Below are 17391 nucleotides of genomic sequence, written 5' to 3'. Positions count from 1 at the left end.
GCATCTTGAGAAGTAGAGACATCACCTTGCCAACAAAGGTCCGTATAGTTAAAGCTATGGTTTTCCCAGTAGTGATGTATGGAAGTGAGAGCTGGACCATCAAGAAGGCTGCTCGCCGAAGAATTGATGCTTTTGAATTATGGTGCTGGAGGAGACTCTTGAGAGTCCCATGGACTGCAAGAAGATCAAACCTCTCCATTCTGAAGGAAATCAGCCCTGAGTGCTCACTGGAAGGACAGATTGTGAAGCTGAGGCTCCAGTACTTTGGCCACCTCATGAGAAGAGAAGACTCCCTGGAGAATACCCTGATGTTGGGAAAGATGGAGGGCACAAGGAGAAGGGGGCGACAGAGGACGAGATGGTTGGATAGTGTTTTCGAGGTTACCAGCATGAGTCTGACCAAGCTGCGGGGGGCAGTGGAGGACAGGAGTGCCTGGCGTTCTCTGGTCCATGGGGTCACGAAGAGTCGGACACGACTAAACGACTAAACAACAACAACAAAGAACGAAAAGTAAAGATATGTTGTATGAGGCCACAGACCTAAACATTGCCACACAGGAGGCAAATTGCCCACCAAGAAGACTTTGTCAATGACTTTCCACACCAGCAGTGAGTGCAGATGTACAGCAGGCTATTTTTACTTATTCTGTTTTCTGCAGTAGGGGGAAATCTGGATTCAGTGTGAAAAAGTACAGCCTGGTGCTTTGATGACAAAGAGGTTGTGTGGATGCTGCTAAAAATTTGTGGGCATGAGCAACACCGATTACACAGTAGACCTCCTGTTGGGAAGAGCCCTTCGCAGGCGCAGGAGGAACCTCACTGATTCAGCACCACTATTCCAAGCAGCTGAAACAGGCTGTGAACTAGGGGTTGCTGTTGTTCTTAAAGAGGCTTGGCTCTCAGTAACCTCTTAAGTTTGCGTAAGTGACACCAACATAAATGGTTGTTGATTTACTACTTAGACCGTTTCTTTACCTGCCTCTCACTTAAAGGTAAAGGGTAAAGGGACACCTGACCATTGTGGCCTACTCTGGGGTTGCAGCGCACATCTCGCTTTATTGGCCAAGGGAGCCGGCGTACCACTTCCAGGTCATGTGGCCAGCATGACTAAGCCACTTCTGGCGAACCAGAACAGTGCACGGAAATGCCGTTTACCTTCCCGCCGGAGCGGTACCTATTTATCTATTTGCACTGGTGTGCTTTCGAATTGCTAGGTTGGCAGGAGCAGGGACCGAGCAACGGGAGCTCACCCCGTTGCGGGGATTCGAACCACCGACCTTCTGATCGGCAAGCCCTAGGCTCTGTGGTTTAACCCACAGCACCACCCGCATCCCATGCCTCACACTTGTTTTTGTTGTTGTTTAGTCGTGTCCAACTCTTCGTGACCCCATGGACCAGAGCACGCCAGGCCTTCCTGTCTTCCACTGCCTCCCGCAGTTTGGTCAAACTCATGCTGGTAGCTTCGAGAACACTATCCAACCATCTCGTCCTCTGTCGTCCCCTTCTCCTTGTGCCTCTCACTTAGATGCACACAAAATATCACATGTTATTTATTATGGCATTATCAAGAGTGAGCTTATTAATAAAAATGCCTACCATCACTCAGGACAGTGCAGGAATAAAAGTAAGAAAGCCTTGGCCCCAGGCTTACAATCATCTTCGAACCAGAAGTGGGAGTCAGACATCGGCCTCACACATCTGTTTGTTTCCCTGTTTCCCAGCACTTTTTGGAGAGAGCGGTAAGTTAATCCAGATGTGGCTGATTGAAATGAGTCATCTTCCACTAAGGCCAAAGTGAAGTATTAAACTTGTGGTCAGTTGTTTCCTTTTCTAAAACTGAAGAGGGCTGGGGCTTCTCGGGGGGCAGGACAGGCCTTCTCCAAAGGCCAGGGAGGCAAAATATACCTCAGGCAACTCTGCCTTTTTCATCAGCATCAGTCGTGGAGTGAGCAGCCTGTGCAGATTCTGTCCTGAAAAAATGCCCCTGCCAGTCTCAGCTTTTTAATCCATGTCTGTGCATGGTGCCTGCGTTTGTATGGTTACTCATACTTGGCCCATTTGCAAAGGTACATTTAGGACATTTCAGATGCATCCCTAAGAAATTGAGCATGATCCAGCCAAAGCAACTTAAAATAAAAGTCCCATTGATTTCAATGGGAGAAAGTAAAGCACATGCCTAGCTCTCCCACTGTGTAAATGGGATTTAAGCCTTGAAATGCGAAAGCCCTTCTTTAGGATCTTATTCATCTAGGTACATTTTAGAAAAACAGCTGAACTTCCTCGTCCATTGCGGACATCACAGGAAGATTCTTTCTGTTCACCTGTCTCTTCTTGTGTAACCAATTACCACTTTCAATGGCCCAACATAATAAAAATCAGCTGGATTACTCAAATGTAAGGAGTTGCTCCTCTCTGTGGACAGAGCACTCATATTGTTAACTAGAATGGAGCTCTCTGGCTGCTTTTAAGGCCCTCACTAGTTGCCAGTTGTTCCCCAGATCTACTCAGAAGGCTGCTTCTAACTTCAAGGTATAAAAATTAGATGATGGTCATCTTAGGTGGCAGCATTTTGTCCTGTCCTTTGGCCTGCTCAGCACATTCTTTCTGATGTGCCTGTTTAGCGTAAATGGTCTGGGACTAGGTTATATGAAGGTTGGCCATTTCACTCCCAAGGACTTCCAGGGAGGAGAATGGCTGACTAGTTGTTGACTGTTGATGTGCTGCCAACTGAGATAATTATGCAGTGATTTATGATAGCCATTTATGATAGCCATGTTATAAAGGCAGTGGAGATGCTACATGTTCTCATTCTTTATTCTCAGTACATGATCTGTCTACATTCGGAAGGAGTTATGACTCCTAAAGTACATAGTGGACCAAATCTGGCTTCTGTCACCCACCCCACTGTGCCTGGTGACTTTCCAGTGAAGTGTCCAGCACTCATAGATTGCATTCTTTTTGTCTGGTATTACAAAATCTTCCTTCAGCTGGATTTTCATTCAACCTACATATCACAAAGTTCAGCTACTTGGAAGGAAAATGCTAATTTGGAGATTAGCAGTCTTTCCTTGTAAATATTTGCTTCAATAAATTATGAGCTCAGAAATTCTATTCAGCTGGCAACATGTACAAGCAAAATTTGTTATAGACAAATTCTTAGGAAATTTTATGAATCCTTTCCTTATCATTCAATTCTGCAGTGATTTAGTAAATTACCGTATTTTTCACTCTATAGGATGCACTTTTCCCCCTCCAAAAAATAAGGGGAAATGTGTGTGCGTCCTATGGAGTGAATGCAGGCTCCTTGGCTTCAGCGATAGCAAGGGGAATAATAATAATAATAATAATAATAATAATAATAATAATAATTTATTATTTATACCCCGCCCATCTGGCTGGGCCTCCCCAGCCACTCTGGGCGGCTTCCATAGAAACCAAAAATACAGTAAAATATCACACGTTAAAAACTTCCCTGAACAGGGCTGCCTTAAGATGTCTTCTGAATGTCAGGTAGTTGCTTATCGCTTTGACATCTGCTGGAAGGGCGTTCCACAGGGCAGGTGCCACTACCGAGAAGGCCCTCTGCCTGCTTCCCTGTAGCTTTGCTTCTCGCAATGAGGGAACCGCCAGAAGGCCCTCGGCGCTGGACCTCAGCGTCCGGGCAGAATGATGGGGGTGGAGACGCTCCTTCAGGTATACTGGACCGAGGCCGTTTAGGGCTTTAAAGGTCAGCACCAACACTTTGAATTGAACTCGGAAACGTACTGGGAGCCAATGTAGGTCTTTCAAGACCGGTGTTATATGGTCTCGGCGGCCGCCCCCAGTCACCAGTCTAGCTGCCGCATTCTGGATTAGTTGTAGTTTCCGAGTCACCTTCAAAGGTAGCCCCACGGAGAGCGCATTGCAGTAGAGCGCATTGCAGTAGTCCAAGCTACTCCCGATAACCAGAGCATGCACCACTCTGGCGAGACAGTCCGCAGGCAGATAGGGTCTCAGCCTACGTACCAGATGGAGCTGGTAAACAGCTGCCCTGGACACAGATTTGACCTGTGGACAGCTGTGAGTCCAAAATGACTCCCAGGCTGCGTACCTGGTCCTTCAGGGGCACAGTTACCCCATTTAGGACCCACAAGTGAGAGCCCAGGGGTCTGAACACTCATCCCCCACCACCACTTTCTGAACACGGCCCAGGAGGAAGGAGCGGCACCACTGTATGACAGTGCCCCCAGCTCCCAGCCCCTCAAGACGGTCCAGAAGGATGTTATGGTCGATGGTATCAAACACCGCTGAGAGATCCAGCAGACCTAGGAAACAGCTCTCACCTTTGTCCCTAGCCTGCCGGAGATCATCAACCAGTGCGACCAAGGCAGTTTCAGTCCCGTGATGAGGCCTGAATCCCGACTGGAAGGGATCCAAATGGTCCGCTTCTTCCAGGCGTGCCTGGAGTTGTTCAGCAACCACTTGCTCAATCACCTTGCCCAAGAATGGAAGATTTGAGACTGGGTGATAGTTGGCCATTGTGGCCACATCTAAAGATGTTTTTTTAAGAAGCGGAGGGAAGCATTCACCACCCCATGAAGCCCATCGCCCAGTCCTTCCCGGCTAGCTTTTATAAGCCAGGATGGGCAAGGATCCAGGAGACAGGTGGTTGGCTTCACTTGTCCAAGCAGCCTGTCCACATCCTCGGGGGTAACGGATTGGAATTGATCCCACTCAATTTGACTAGACAGGACTCTAGCACTCTCCCGCCCCGGCCCTGCTCCCACGGTGGAGTCTACTTCTTCCTAAATCTGAGCGATTTTATCTGCAAAAAGCTTTGCAAAATCATTGCAGGAGAACATGTGGCCCGTACTGGGCCCCAATGTTGCAGGTGGTTCCGCTAAATTGTGAACCACCTGAAAAAGTCTCTTGCTGCTGTTTTCTGCAGATGCAATAGAGGCGGTGAAGAAATTCTTCTTCGCCGTCGCTATCGCCACTTGGTAGGCTCGACGTTGAGCTCTAACCTGTGTCCGGTCAGATTCGGAATGAGTTATCTGCCACCGGCGCTCTAGCCGTCTCAACGATTGTTTCATTTCCCTCAGTTCCGTGGAAAACCATGGGGCTGTCCGGGCTCCATGCAATCGGAGAGGGCGCTTCGGAGCCAAACAGTCAATAGCCCTCGTTAACTCCACATTCCAGTGGGCCACCAGGGAATCAGCTGAAAGGCCATCAACATGGGATAAAGCATCCCCTACCACTCTCTGGAAACCATTTGGATCCATTAAGTGGCGGGGGCGGACCATCTGAATTGGTCCCACCTCCCTGCAGAGGGGATGGGTTGCAGAGAAGTCCAGTTGCACCAGGAAGTGATCTGACCATGGCACTTCTTTCGTTTCGCTTTTACTTAGTGTCAGATCCCTTCTCATCCATAGAGGTAAACACCAGGTCCAAGGCATGTCCGCGGCTATGGGTTGGGCCAGACTTATTCAGGGACAGCCCCATGGAGGCCATGCTTTCCATGAAGTCCCGAGCGGCCCCTTGTAAGGTCATGTCGGCATGGATGTTAAAATCCCCTAGGACTACCAAGCTAGGTGTCTCCAGGAGAACATGCGCCACGACCTGAAGCAGCTCGGGCAGGGAATCCTTGGTGCAGCGGGGAGGTCGGTACACCAAAAGGAATCCTGTACTGCCCCTATTGCCCAACTTCCAGAACATGCACTCGGAAAACTGGGTCTTCCCAATAGGACGCCTGATGCAAACTAACGACTTCCTAAAAATCACTGCAACCCCCCCTCCCCGCCCACATGACCTGGGTTGCTGTGCGTAAGAGAAACCTGGTGGACAAGCAGCGGCAAGGACAGGCCCATCTGCTTCATCCAACCAAGTCTCTGTTACACATGCCAGGTCAAATCCTCCATCCATGATCAAGTGGTCTTATGAATCATTGACCTGGCATTGCACAGCAGCACCTTCAGGTCATGTGGGTATCCCTTGCTGATTCTAGTATCCATCCGGTCAGGACCAGACCCAGAGGCAGGAATAGTCCTCAGACAACGACTAAACCTGCCCCCTCTGTAATGACATGGTCTAATCTTAGCGTAACTCCTCCTCCTACCCGTGATCACTGAGATCGGTTGTCCCAGTGCATCCCTCCCTGTGGAACATGCCCCAGCCATTTTGTGGGCTGGGGCCCACTCCCTGGGAGCCCTGACCCCTCCCCTTAAGAACAAAATAACACCTTAAACAAACAAACAAACCAACAAACCAACAAACAGACAAAACCAATAAAACAATACAAACAAAAAACAAAAAACTAAAAATTACAAAAACAACAAAATCAAAAAAATTCCCCAAGCCCAACCAAACATCCACCCCACCCCCACCCCCCACTTCTTCGCAAGAATACCATGGGGGACTTTGTCAAAAGTCTTACTTAAATCAAGATATACTATATCCACAGCATTCCCCTGATCCACCAAGCTTGTAACTCTATAAAAAAGGAAATGAGATTTGTCTGACATACTTGTTTTTGAGAAATCCATGTTGGCTCTTTGTATCCTTTTTTAAGTGCTCATAGACGGACTGTTGAATTATCTGTAAGGAGGCAGCACCCGCCACCAGAAGTGATGCAGAGGGAAGACCACAAAGCCAAGCCCACTCCAAACAGCCGCCCCACAACCACCCCCAAATGCAAGTGACTGGCAGTAGCAGCTGGTGGACTCTGGACTTGGTAGAGGTGCCTGGCAGCATGGCTAAGCTGTTCTATTTTTATCATTCTCCTCCTCCTCCTCCTCCTCCTTTGCAAAGATACTGTGGGCACTTAAGAATTGCAGGTTTACAAATAATTAGCACTTAACTAAACTGAAAAGTGCCTTAGTTTGGTTTAGAAGGGGTCCCTGCTATCATAATCGCTTCTTCTCTGGGATTACACCCCCCCCACTCTGGTTCTCTCCCTATTCTCCCTATTCTCCTCCTCCTATTCTCCTCCTTTGCAAAGAAACAGTAGACTTTTAAACACTGCTGTTTTCTTAATGCCCTTCAAGCCACAATGACCGCATGTTGATCAGAAGTAAGGTCCACTTAATCTCATGCAGATTGCTTCCTTTTATGTGTGTGTACAGGATTGCAGCCTGAATTGGTCAATCTTGAAGTCAGTCTTTTCTGCAATGGTGACCTGGCTTTGGAGCTCTCAGTAAAGCTTTGCTTGGCACTACTGTCCTTTTGGTACCAGGTGAAAACCTTTACGCTCTCCACTTCCGGGTTAGCGCGATCGGCTAATGGCGGATTCCCTCCGAGCTCCGGAGGGAATCGGCTCTGCTGAAGACGGGTCCTACTGCGCCGGCGACGCGGGGACCCTCAGAAACCGCAGGCGCGGAAGCCTGCGGACTTGGTGACTCGGTGGGCACCTTTAAGCGCCCTCCCTGACCCACGAAGAGCCTTTTTAAAGGCTACGGAGAGGGTACAGGGAGCGGCGTGGTGCTGAGAGTAGACCGCTACTTCAGTGGAGCGAAGCCGCGTGCCATGGCCGGACAGCGCTGACTTTTCCCCCAAAATTCGGACTGGAAACAAATAACCCGTGAGTAGAATGGAATTTGGATTTTAAAATCTATATCTTTGAATTCGGTACAACCGGGGGATGTGCTAAAGGGAAGTCCGCACCCCCCTATCTACAAACGATCTAAAGCAAGGATCGGTGGACTAAGGTGGAGAGTACTGTTTTTGGTGTTAGATAAAAAATATTTCCATGAGTTTGACAGAAGAAGTCTTTGTGCTGGAGAGAAAGTGAGGAGTTTTGGAAGCTTTTGTGTAAACCCCCCCCCCCGAACCCGGGAGCGTCCTGTGTGTGAGCCGGAGGAAAAAGAACAAGGAGTTTGACAGCTGTCAAAGGAGCTGTCAAACGGGTGGCTAAAATTTAAGAACTTTGTTATTTAATAACTTTCTGAACTAAAAGTGTTGCTTTTGAACTGAGGTGGCTGGAAACAATGTAGTCATAAACAACAAAGTAACGGGCTGTTGGAAAAGGACTATCAAGCAACTGTAATCCCCCTAGGGGGAACTAGAGACATTACAATGGCTGCAGAGGGAAAATTACTGGTAGAGATAGAAAGAATGTTTTTTCTCGTGGGAATCCTGCAAGAGCAGAGTACGGCTATGAATAAAGAACTTATGACCTTGAACTCTAAAACAAACAACTCTGCTGAATGCATAAAGGATTTGCCTGATAAGTAATCTGCAGCTGAACCAGAAAAAACTTTTTTGGAACCGGTGGAGAGAAAAGGAGGAATGGAAAAAGTGCAGGAAAATATCAATCAGAAGCCCATATTGTCAGGAAATAAAGAAGAAGATCTTTGGATTACAAATCTGCGAAAGATGAGAAAGATGAAGGAGGAAGTCCCGGGAGCACTTGGAATATTGGAATTCAAAAGAGTAAAGAAATATGATTGGGACTTCCTCCTTGAGTATGGGAGATCAACTGACTTTTTGCAGCAACTGCTATTAAGTATCTTGGATGGAAGAAAATATGATGTGACTGAGATAGAATTCCTTCGAGACCTGAGGACCAACAAAAAGGGCTACCAACAAAATCGGCAGAGAGAGACTGACAGAGACTTGAAGGCCTCTGATGTGAGGAATCCGGGCTAGGATAATTGCTTGGGAAGGGATGGAAACTGGGGTAGGGAGGGAGGGGAGAACAGAATTTCAAAATTTTATGATTTTTGTATTTGGCCATTATGACATATAATTAACAAAAATACAAAGGGAGAAATTCGTGGAAGGGTAATTAGGTCGACCTTAGAAAAAAAAAGATTTAATGTTTAAAAGAGAATTGGATAAATTAAATTTGGATAAGTAAAAAGGATTAAGTTTAAAAATAACAATAATATGTTAAAGATGGGAGATAAGAACTTGCTGAACTAATTTTTGGAATTGGGATGTATGAAGAGGGGGTGGGGGGAAGTCAGGGAAAGGGGGTAATGAAAATAAGAGTTTAAAAATATATATGTTTTGTTTTTGTTTTATAAAATGTGAAAACCTAATAAAAATTTTATATATATAAAAAGAAAACCTTTACGCTCTCCACACCTTTTCAATTTCCTTTTGCAAATTGGATTTTATCTTGTTACTCTGCTGCTGTGTCTTTTTTTCCTTACTGTTGCAAATTTTAAGATTGACCTTTGGTCAATCTTAAAGCTGCCAAGGGACGTGGGTGGCGCTGTGGTCTAAACCACTGAGCCTCTTGGGCTTGCCGATTGGAAGGTCAGCGGTTCAAATCCCCACGACGGGGTGAGGTTCCATTGCTTGGTCCCAGCTCCTGCCAACCTAAAGTTCGAAAGCAAGTCAAAAAGTGCAAGTAGCTAAATAGGTAACGCTCCGGTGGGAGGGTAAACGGCATTTCCATGCGCTGCTCTGGTTTTGGTGTTCCATTGCACCAGAAGTGGCTTAGTCATACTGGGCACATGACCCGGAAAAACTGTCTGCCGACAAACGCCAGCTCACTTGGCCTGTAAAGCGAGATGAGAGCCGCAACCCCAGAGTTGTCTGTGACTGGACTTTACTGTCAGGGGTCCTTTATCTTTTTTTAAAGGTGCCACACAGGACTATTAACAAGCTCCCCCCCCATTCCCCCCCGACCCTGGGGCCCATTAGAGCAGTGTTTCCCAACCTTGGGCCTCCAGCTGTTTTTGAACTACAATTCCCATCATCCCTGACCACTGGTCTTGCTAGCTAGGGATGATGGGAGTTGTAGTCCAAAAACATCTGGAGGCCCAAGGTTGGGAAACACTGCATTAGAGCCTTACCAAGGCAAATGCCAAGCAGTTTTTAAAAATTTTCTCATTGAAACTTCAGTGCCATGCTTTGTCCTGTCCCAGACATCTTCCTAATAAGAGAAGCTCACAGAGATATTTCTGTTAATCTCTTGTTCTCTGGCCTATCAACAGCCCATTGTCATTGCATTTAGCTTCAGAAACTGCTTTGAGGATTGAACAATTAAGCGATACACACCTTGTTATTTATTTATCACTACTACTACTATTTAAGAATAACCCAAGGCTATCTCTGGTATCTCAAATGCAGCAATGAAGCCACATTGTCAAACACAACCTTGCACACACTACTTGTGCAACTTTTTCTTGTAACTTAAGAACTGAAACAAATCAATTTCCCTCCTACCAAAACTGTGGAAAACAATTTATTTGAACAAATTTTCAAAGTGAACATCTGTCAGTAAATCACAGGAATAAAATAAAATGAAGTGGTAAAATGAATATTGGTGAAAAAACAATAAAAGGCACAGTGTTAAAAACAATTTCCTGTTTTGAAAAGAAAGAACACTGAAATCATAGCAAGAGCACCATTGGAAACACTGGATGAAATCTGTCCAAACCAGTTCCTAAATTCAATGTCTCTTTCATGAGTTGATGTGTAAACATAGGAACAATGTAAAACCTCAGGCTTTGAGGCATGGCAGGGGTAGCACCGACATGGACTTCATGTTGGCTGGAGATGGCCCTCCAAAGCCAAAAGGCCCAAACTCACGGCATAGGCTTTCGGGTTTTGTTTAAACTGGAATATCACTTTTGCAAATTTCAGCGCTCACCCGCAATTTCTTCTGCTTGTCCCATAATTTCTAGGTACAGCTCCAAGTGGTTCTCCTTTTGTCCTGCCGCTTCCCAGTGGAAACCTGCTGCTTACTGCTGAATCGGAACAAACATAAATCTTCAGAAAGCCCTATTCATGTTTGTTCTGATTCAGCAGTAAACTGGGGGTTTTCCCAGGGAAGGCAGTGGGACGAAAGAAAAACCTCTCGGACCCGTGCCTAGGAATCACAGGACAAACAGCAATGTGGATGAGCCCTCAAGTTCATCATGTATGAACAACATCAGCTTCCCTCTAGTTTGGGTAGATACTCTTGGGTTGAATCCTTCTGTCAAAGTAACCTACTTTGAACTTGATTGTATGACTCAAGTTACAAATTTAGCACTTTCCATAGTTGTCGTGGAAAGCAGTGACTATACCATGAAATGAACCTTATATTTCTGAAGACAATGTAATCTTTCAGGAGCTAAGTAGCCTAAACAGTAATAGCTACTCAACATGTTTCTTGACATAAAAATAAAAGAACAGACAAATTTAACAAATTAGTTTGGCAATGAAATATAGGGGATCCTTTTATTTTGAGAAAGAGGACCCTAATATTCATGTGAAATGTGCTATCAACCTTAGAAATAAGGTTAGTGCATTGAAGTTTCTTTATGAACCCGGCTTACCTTCATCAAATATGGTACAAAAATAGTCATTTCAGTTACAGTTAAGAGAGATATCAAAGTAGGGGAAAAATAAACCATCCTATGCTTTTCCCTGCAGGCTGGAAGAATTCATGGACAACAAAGAAAACAGAGCTCAAAAGTAAGGACATGGGTGGGCTATGGCTTTGTATAAAAAACATGGATCCAGCTGGCTGCTAATATTTTATTTCTGAACACTTAGAATCTATATATTTTGCTCTTCCACTCCCACCCCCTCAGTCTACAGCTATTTTTCTGGAGACAGTTTGATAGAACACTCCCCTCAGCAGAGACTGGTAATCCGGCACTCTAAAAAGGTGCCTTTCTCCATAGGCCACATCGTACTCTCCCGCTTTCCCAGTGACCAGAACACGCACATTGGGCTCATTGGCTTGAGTGCCAACCACTAGTACATAGATTTCAAGCTCTGCCCGTCGAGCATCTTGAACTGCCCTCTCAATGGCGCTGCTGGTGATGCCTTGAGAGTTGCCATCAGAGAAAATCAGAACTCTCTTCTTAGCTCCAGCACGGATGGACTGCCGGTAGAGACCAGTGACAAAGCGGAGGGCTGCGTTCACGTCCGTGGCGTCATTCATGAATTCCATGCTGTCAATAGCATTAGCAACCACCGTGTAGTTCTGCTCAAACTGCACCTCCGCTTTCTGCTGGCCTTTGCCGCTGTACTGGACGACAGAAATGCGCACGGCATCCTCCGAAGGCTTGGCTGCTGTCAGGAATCGTTCTGCAAGGCGCTTCACAAACGTCTTGGTGGTGTTGAAGTTGCGGCTCCCAACGCTGGTGGAGCTATCCACAAGGAGTGTGATATCAGCTGGGCCAGCAAAAGAGACTGGAAAGAGAGGAGATAGGGGCTAACGACACTGCTGTAAATCTTTCAGAGTTGGGTATGTGTGCTGTGGTCATTACCAGCACAAAAAGGCAGGGCATGGGGATTGCTCTGTTGGTATGCAAGGCATAGAGGTGTTAATCTCAGAACTAAGTTTTCTGGAAACTAAGTAGTACGTATTCGGATGCAAAAGGAAACTGGACATCCCAAGAGGTACTGGTTGATTCTGAGCCAGACTCCTTTTGTGCCCCCTTTCTAGGCATAGCTCGGGGCTTTCCAGGCCTGTGTCCAAGTAGGGTTATTGTTGTCCTGGCATTTCCCTTCCCCTGGGAAAACCCACATTCTACGGCTGAATCAGAGCAAGCAGCAATCGGGTTTGCTCCATTTCAGCGGGAAATGCAGGTTTCTGGTGGCCCTGGTGTGCAATGGCACAGAATAGTTGAAACACAGAGCTTGTTTCAAATTATGGTGCTCCTCAGGTGAATGGTCAGTGTCCAGAGGAAAAGGAGTAAGCTAAATAGCAGTCGCTAAGGCAACTTCAAGATTATGTGGAGCACAGAAATTCTCAACTCATAAACACAACTTTGTAAAAAGAGTACTCACTTGGGCAGGTGTAGTCCGGGCATTTCTTTTCTATAAAACAAATGAAACAACGTCACACTAAACCCTTCTCTTCATTTACAATCAATGTTCAACGCCAAAAGTCCACTCCCCCTGCTTGGTGGGCACTGTTGCAGGCTGGCGCTCCCCCCTCCCTCCATAATCTGGGGGAAAAGGCCCCTTGGGGCTGCTTCCTGGGCAGGAAAGGAGGTCCTGGGCCAAGCTTGCTGCCAGGAAGCAGATCTTGCCTGCTCACTCAACTGGCCAATCACAAGGGTGCAAGGGGGTGGGCCATTCCTCGGGGGGGGGGTGTCAGTCCACTTCCTGGGCATATAAAGAAGGCCCACGGCTTCTCTTGGCAGCCACTTTGCTGGATTTCCCACGCCCTCCCTATTTGGCTGACTTGTGCTGCGCTGATTGACCTTGCAATGGCTTTGTCGGTAGCCGTATTTGGGACCAGGTTGGAATTTTCCCACTTGGCAAAGGGGCTCCAGCCCTCTGGCTTTGGCCACCCTCATAGCAGTCATCACAAGTATGCTGGACCCACCCATGGCTGTTTTCCTTCTGCGTTCACCTTACAAATGACCTTGGTAGAGATGGCAGATATGGATTCTACAGGGCCACTTCATCTCTTCAAATTGTGTGGGTCACTAAAGTAGTACTAGCAGAATGTGCTGTTAAATAAACTCTGGCATCTAAGACAAACTTAGGCTTATGTGGTCATTTCTCCACTCATCAGCTGTTTTGTGGCATTCATTGTGTTGAGAAGCTGGATCAACCACCTCCTTCAATACCAGCTCATAATTAGGCTCTCAGCAACCAAATATGTGTCACCTACCTTTGCAGATCTGAGAGGTAACATTCTGCAGGAAATTGTCATCCAGCAGCAAAGCAAAGTTTTCTTGATAAACAGAGATGCCCCCACAGGAAATAGTTGATAATTGCTCAGTGTTTGCTGGTTTGTTGGAAATATCACCGATACCCAGGGGAACCACCTAGAAGTTGACAGGTATATGTAAGGCTTATACTCAATGATTCCACATTAGCTAGTCCTCAGGTGCCCCAAGTGGGGATCAAGGGGGATAAAATGAAATAACAAGAATAATATAGGGAATATATTGGTCAGGGGGAAGACAGAATTCTTCTTTACTGGATAATCCAGTGTTAATCAAGACACAGTTTATCTTTTATCAACATTGTGGCAAGTAAAGGGAAACTACCCTGTTCCTGAAGAACAGAGATCCTGCTGCGCCAAGTTTTCTTTCGATATTTCCCAGCCCTGCTTGCCTTGGTAAATATCACACAAAACCCATTCATAAGCTTATTTAGGATCCTTCTAATTCTGTTTTGTTAGAACTTTCTTATACTTCCCACTGGTCTTCTAAAGTGCTAAGAATTACCAATGGGTATCAACATTCACTGAATTTCTGACATTCACATTAGCCCTTGAATTGTGATCACCGCAGGATCTCTTCAGTAAAAGACATAAATTTCAGTCTGGAGTTGCCCTTCACTACATAGCCGTCTCAGGGCTCCTTCACACTCCCCTTGTCCCATACCTAGAAAGCAGGGCTCTGAAGGGTTTCCTGCTTGTCCTGTGTTTTCTAGGCACGGGTCTCACCAGTTTTCTATTTCTCCAGGGAAACCAGCTCTTTACCACTGAACTGGAGCAAATTTCACTCTGCCAAAAACTCAATAAAGAGCAGGTTTTCCAGGGTGAAAGCGACAAGATGAGCAGAATTGTGAAGAAGCCCTTAGGCAGCTTGCGCTCCACTGCCCACACAAGTGCTGGTTTCCTCCTGGCTTAACCAAAGTCACTGACCCAAACTTTTCTCAATAGGAAGACACACCTTGACCCAATAAGGCTTTCCTATCCCTCCTCCTGCCCTCCATATAATATTGATTTCACCTGGGTCTTGCTTTCACAGAGAACGTTGAGTGGTGTTTGGTCCCGAAGTACATCGGACCGTCCGTCTGTGATGACTATGACCACTCTTTTCTCAGAGGGAAAGCGCCGCAGTAAGTTATCCTTGGTGAACTGAAGGGCTTCCCCAGTATATGTGCCACCAGCAATCCAGTGCAGGTTCTTCACAGCTCTGCAAAGCAAGCAGCATTGAGTTTCAGTGCCAGCTCCTCTTCTGACAGAGAAATCTAGACCTGCCTCCCAGCTCTTTCCTTATTCTTGGTTTGCCTCCCCTATTAAGTCTGGTTTACTTGCTTTTCCTTCCAGAAAATCTAAAGCACTTACCATGAACAAACCTAAATAATTTTTGTGGTAGCAATGTGAAAAAGTGATGTAATCTTACTAATTTGCATAGGAAGTACAAAAATTATATTCTGAGGAAGTTCTCATGTACTCTCAATTGGCAATGTATCAGTCAATCAATGTATCCCAAACCAAGGTAATCAATTGCTTTATTGGTTTGTTGTTGTTTAGTTATGTCCGACTCTTCGTGACCCCATGGACCAGAGCACGCCAGGCACTCCTGCCTTCCACTGCCTCCTGCAGTTTGGTCAGACTCATGTTCGTAGCTTTGGGAACACTGTCCAACCATCTCATCCTCTGTCATCCCCTTCTCCTTGTGCCCTCAATCTTTCCCAACTCAGGGTCTTTTCCACTGAGTCTTCTCTTCTCATGAGGTGGCCAAAGTATTGGAGCCTCAGCTTCACGATCTGTCCTTCCAGTGAGCAGTTTTATTGGTTAGTTATCTTCAAAGAATTCATGGCAGAGTAGAGCTTTCCAAACTTTTTATGTTGGTGACACACTTTTTAGACATGCATCATTTTACAACACAGTAATTCAGTTTTCCTAGCAAACCGGAGTCTAAACCACCCCCTTTCCTGTCCTGGGAGGAGGGAGGAGAGCGGGGAGTGTTTGCGCGACACACCTACACACTGCAGCAGACACACTAATGTGTTGCAACGCACAGTTTGGAAAGCTCTGTGGTAGAGAGTTAATTTGAACAGCATGTCTGTAGATTAGAAATCGGAGGAGGTGGGGAGTACTTTTTAAATTCTCAATTTTTGCAGCAAAACTCCATTCAGTTAGTGATTTCTTGGCACCTCTCAAATGGAGGCAAAATCAACATATTACTATGGGAGCATAGAGGTGGCTGGAGTGTTCCTATCCAGTGCTGCAAGGTGATAATAAATAGTGAGCAAAATCCTAATAATACAGAGATTTATGTGTGCACATCAGTGAGTTTTGTATAACAAAGACACCTGACTCGACAGGGAAATTCAAGGTAAAGAGGGATCGGAGGTGTTGGATAGGTTGAAGGCAGGTGATCTCTTCCCGAAAACACCCAGCTCAGCCTTAAGATTCTTAGAAGAAATATATTCCAATCAGATAATTTCCCAGAAGAAGGAAGCATCTTTGTCCCAATGCATTAAGCATCAGGTGGCAATTCTGTTTACCCATCATTTTGCTAATGTGCCCTAGAATTCCACTTCGCATATCTGTGGCAGAAGACATGTTGGTCTGTCTCTTATCATGTAATGATCAAGATGATCTGCTACAATGGTCATTTCCCCCAAGTTTTAGAGTCACTGATACATTGCACTGATACATTGCTCCTAAATACAGTCCTTTAGTGTTTCTTCCTATCAGAGTGCAAGGCAGACATTTACTTGACAAAGTAACTTGAGTGCAATTTAGTTACGCCTTTAGGATGAGAGCTAAACCTGGCCATGCCTTGGTGACCTCAGGGGCTGTAATGCCACAATTATTGCTTGTGCAATGTGACCCAGGGTAGTGGCTCATATTGAGTGTGCTTAGGGCTAAGCATTCCTGCAATAAGGTATTCAGATACCTGAAAAACATCCCACAGAGGTGCCACATATAAAACTGAGCACAATAACCCCTCTCTAACTCCCAATTATCTGACCTAAACTTACTCCTTAAAGGCTCCAATGTTATCAATGTTGCTATCTCCCAAGGCCACCAGTTCCTGGGTGTTGTCATGGCTGTATTGCACGACACCAACGTTGGTCTCCCCTGGTCTAAACTGTTAAGAGAAAAGTTAAACATCAAATGATGTTTTTCAGTCCATGTATTATCATAAACAAAGACACCAAGAACAGTTTATAACATCTAGGAACTTTTAACGGCAACATCCTGCCTCTGGGTAAGGTTCTGGAGGTAGTTGATTTTGACAATGCTCGGAAACTTGAAAGTATCTCAGTTGTTTTATAATAACATGCATTAAACATATATTGCTGGGGGGTACATGTGATGTTTGCAAGTCTTACCGTCACTTTTTCATCCTTGATAAGCCTGTCAATGACCTTGACAATGAAATCCTTAGCAATCTGGAAGTTCTGCAGGCCAATGCTCTCTGAACTGTCCAGCACAAACAGAACATCACCAGGAAGACACTTGCATTCTGTAACAGAGCACAGAACCACACAATAGAAACATTCGTGGAAGTATGAAGGCTTTCTTTCAGATGCTGAACAACCCAAGGGAACCAACTACAACAGCAGTAACAGTAAAAGCTATAATTCTTGCCAAATGCTAAGTTTAGCTTAGAATCCAAACTATGGTTTGCACTGCTAACATTACAGGCAAATCATTGTTTAGAGATTATTAATATTTTCCTTGCTCAACACTCCAGTGTCTGGATAAATCTGAAAGCAGAGCAGCAGCTGTAACTATGATTTGACCAGTCATGCCAAATC

The 17391-nt window shown here is 45.7% G+C and overlaps 1 protein-coding gene across 1 annotated transcript in view; it reads right to left on the bottom strand.

Annotated features, from left to right (window-relative positions):
• Nucleotides 1–10155: 10155 nt before the first annotated feature.
• Nucleotides 10156–17391, bottom strand: part of COL6A1 (collagen type VI alpha 1 chain) — a 46740-nt gene continuing 39504 nt past the window's right edge. Inside the window, exons 30-35 of the mRNA XM_079947435.1 lie at nt 16963–17096; nt 16609–16718; nt 14621–14807; nt 13550–13706; nt 12715–12744; nt 10156–12114 (exon numbers count right to left, since the gene is read on the bottom strand). Coding sequence (XP_079803561.1) covers nt 11504–12114; nt 12715–12744; nt 13550–13706; nt 14621–14807; nt 16609–16718; nt 16963–17096 — 1229 coding nt within the window. The 3' untranslated portion in view covers nt 10156–11503. The remainder of the gene's footprint in view (nt 12115–12714; nt 12745–13549; nt 13707–14620; nt 14808–16608; nt 16719–16962; nt 17097–17391) is intronic.

The sequence above is a fragment of the Podarcis cretensis genome (genome assembly GCF_951804945.1).
Source record: "Podarcis cretensis genome assembly, chromosome: 1".
Lineage (NCBI taxonomy): Eukaryota > Metazoa > Chordata > Lepidosauria > Squamata > Lacertidae > Podarcis > Podarcis cretensis.
Note: the sequence above shows the minus strand (reverse complement) of the source record. Positions and strands in the feature narration are given on the sequence as shown.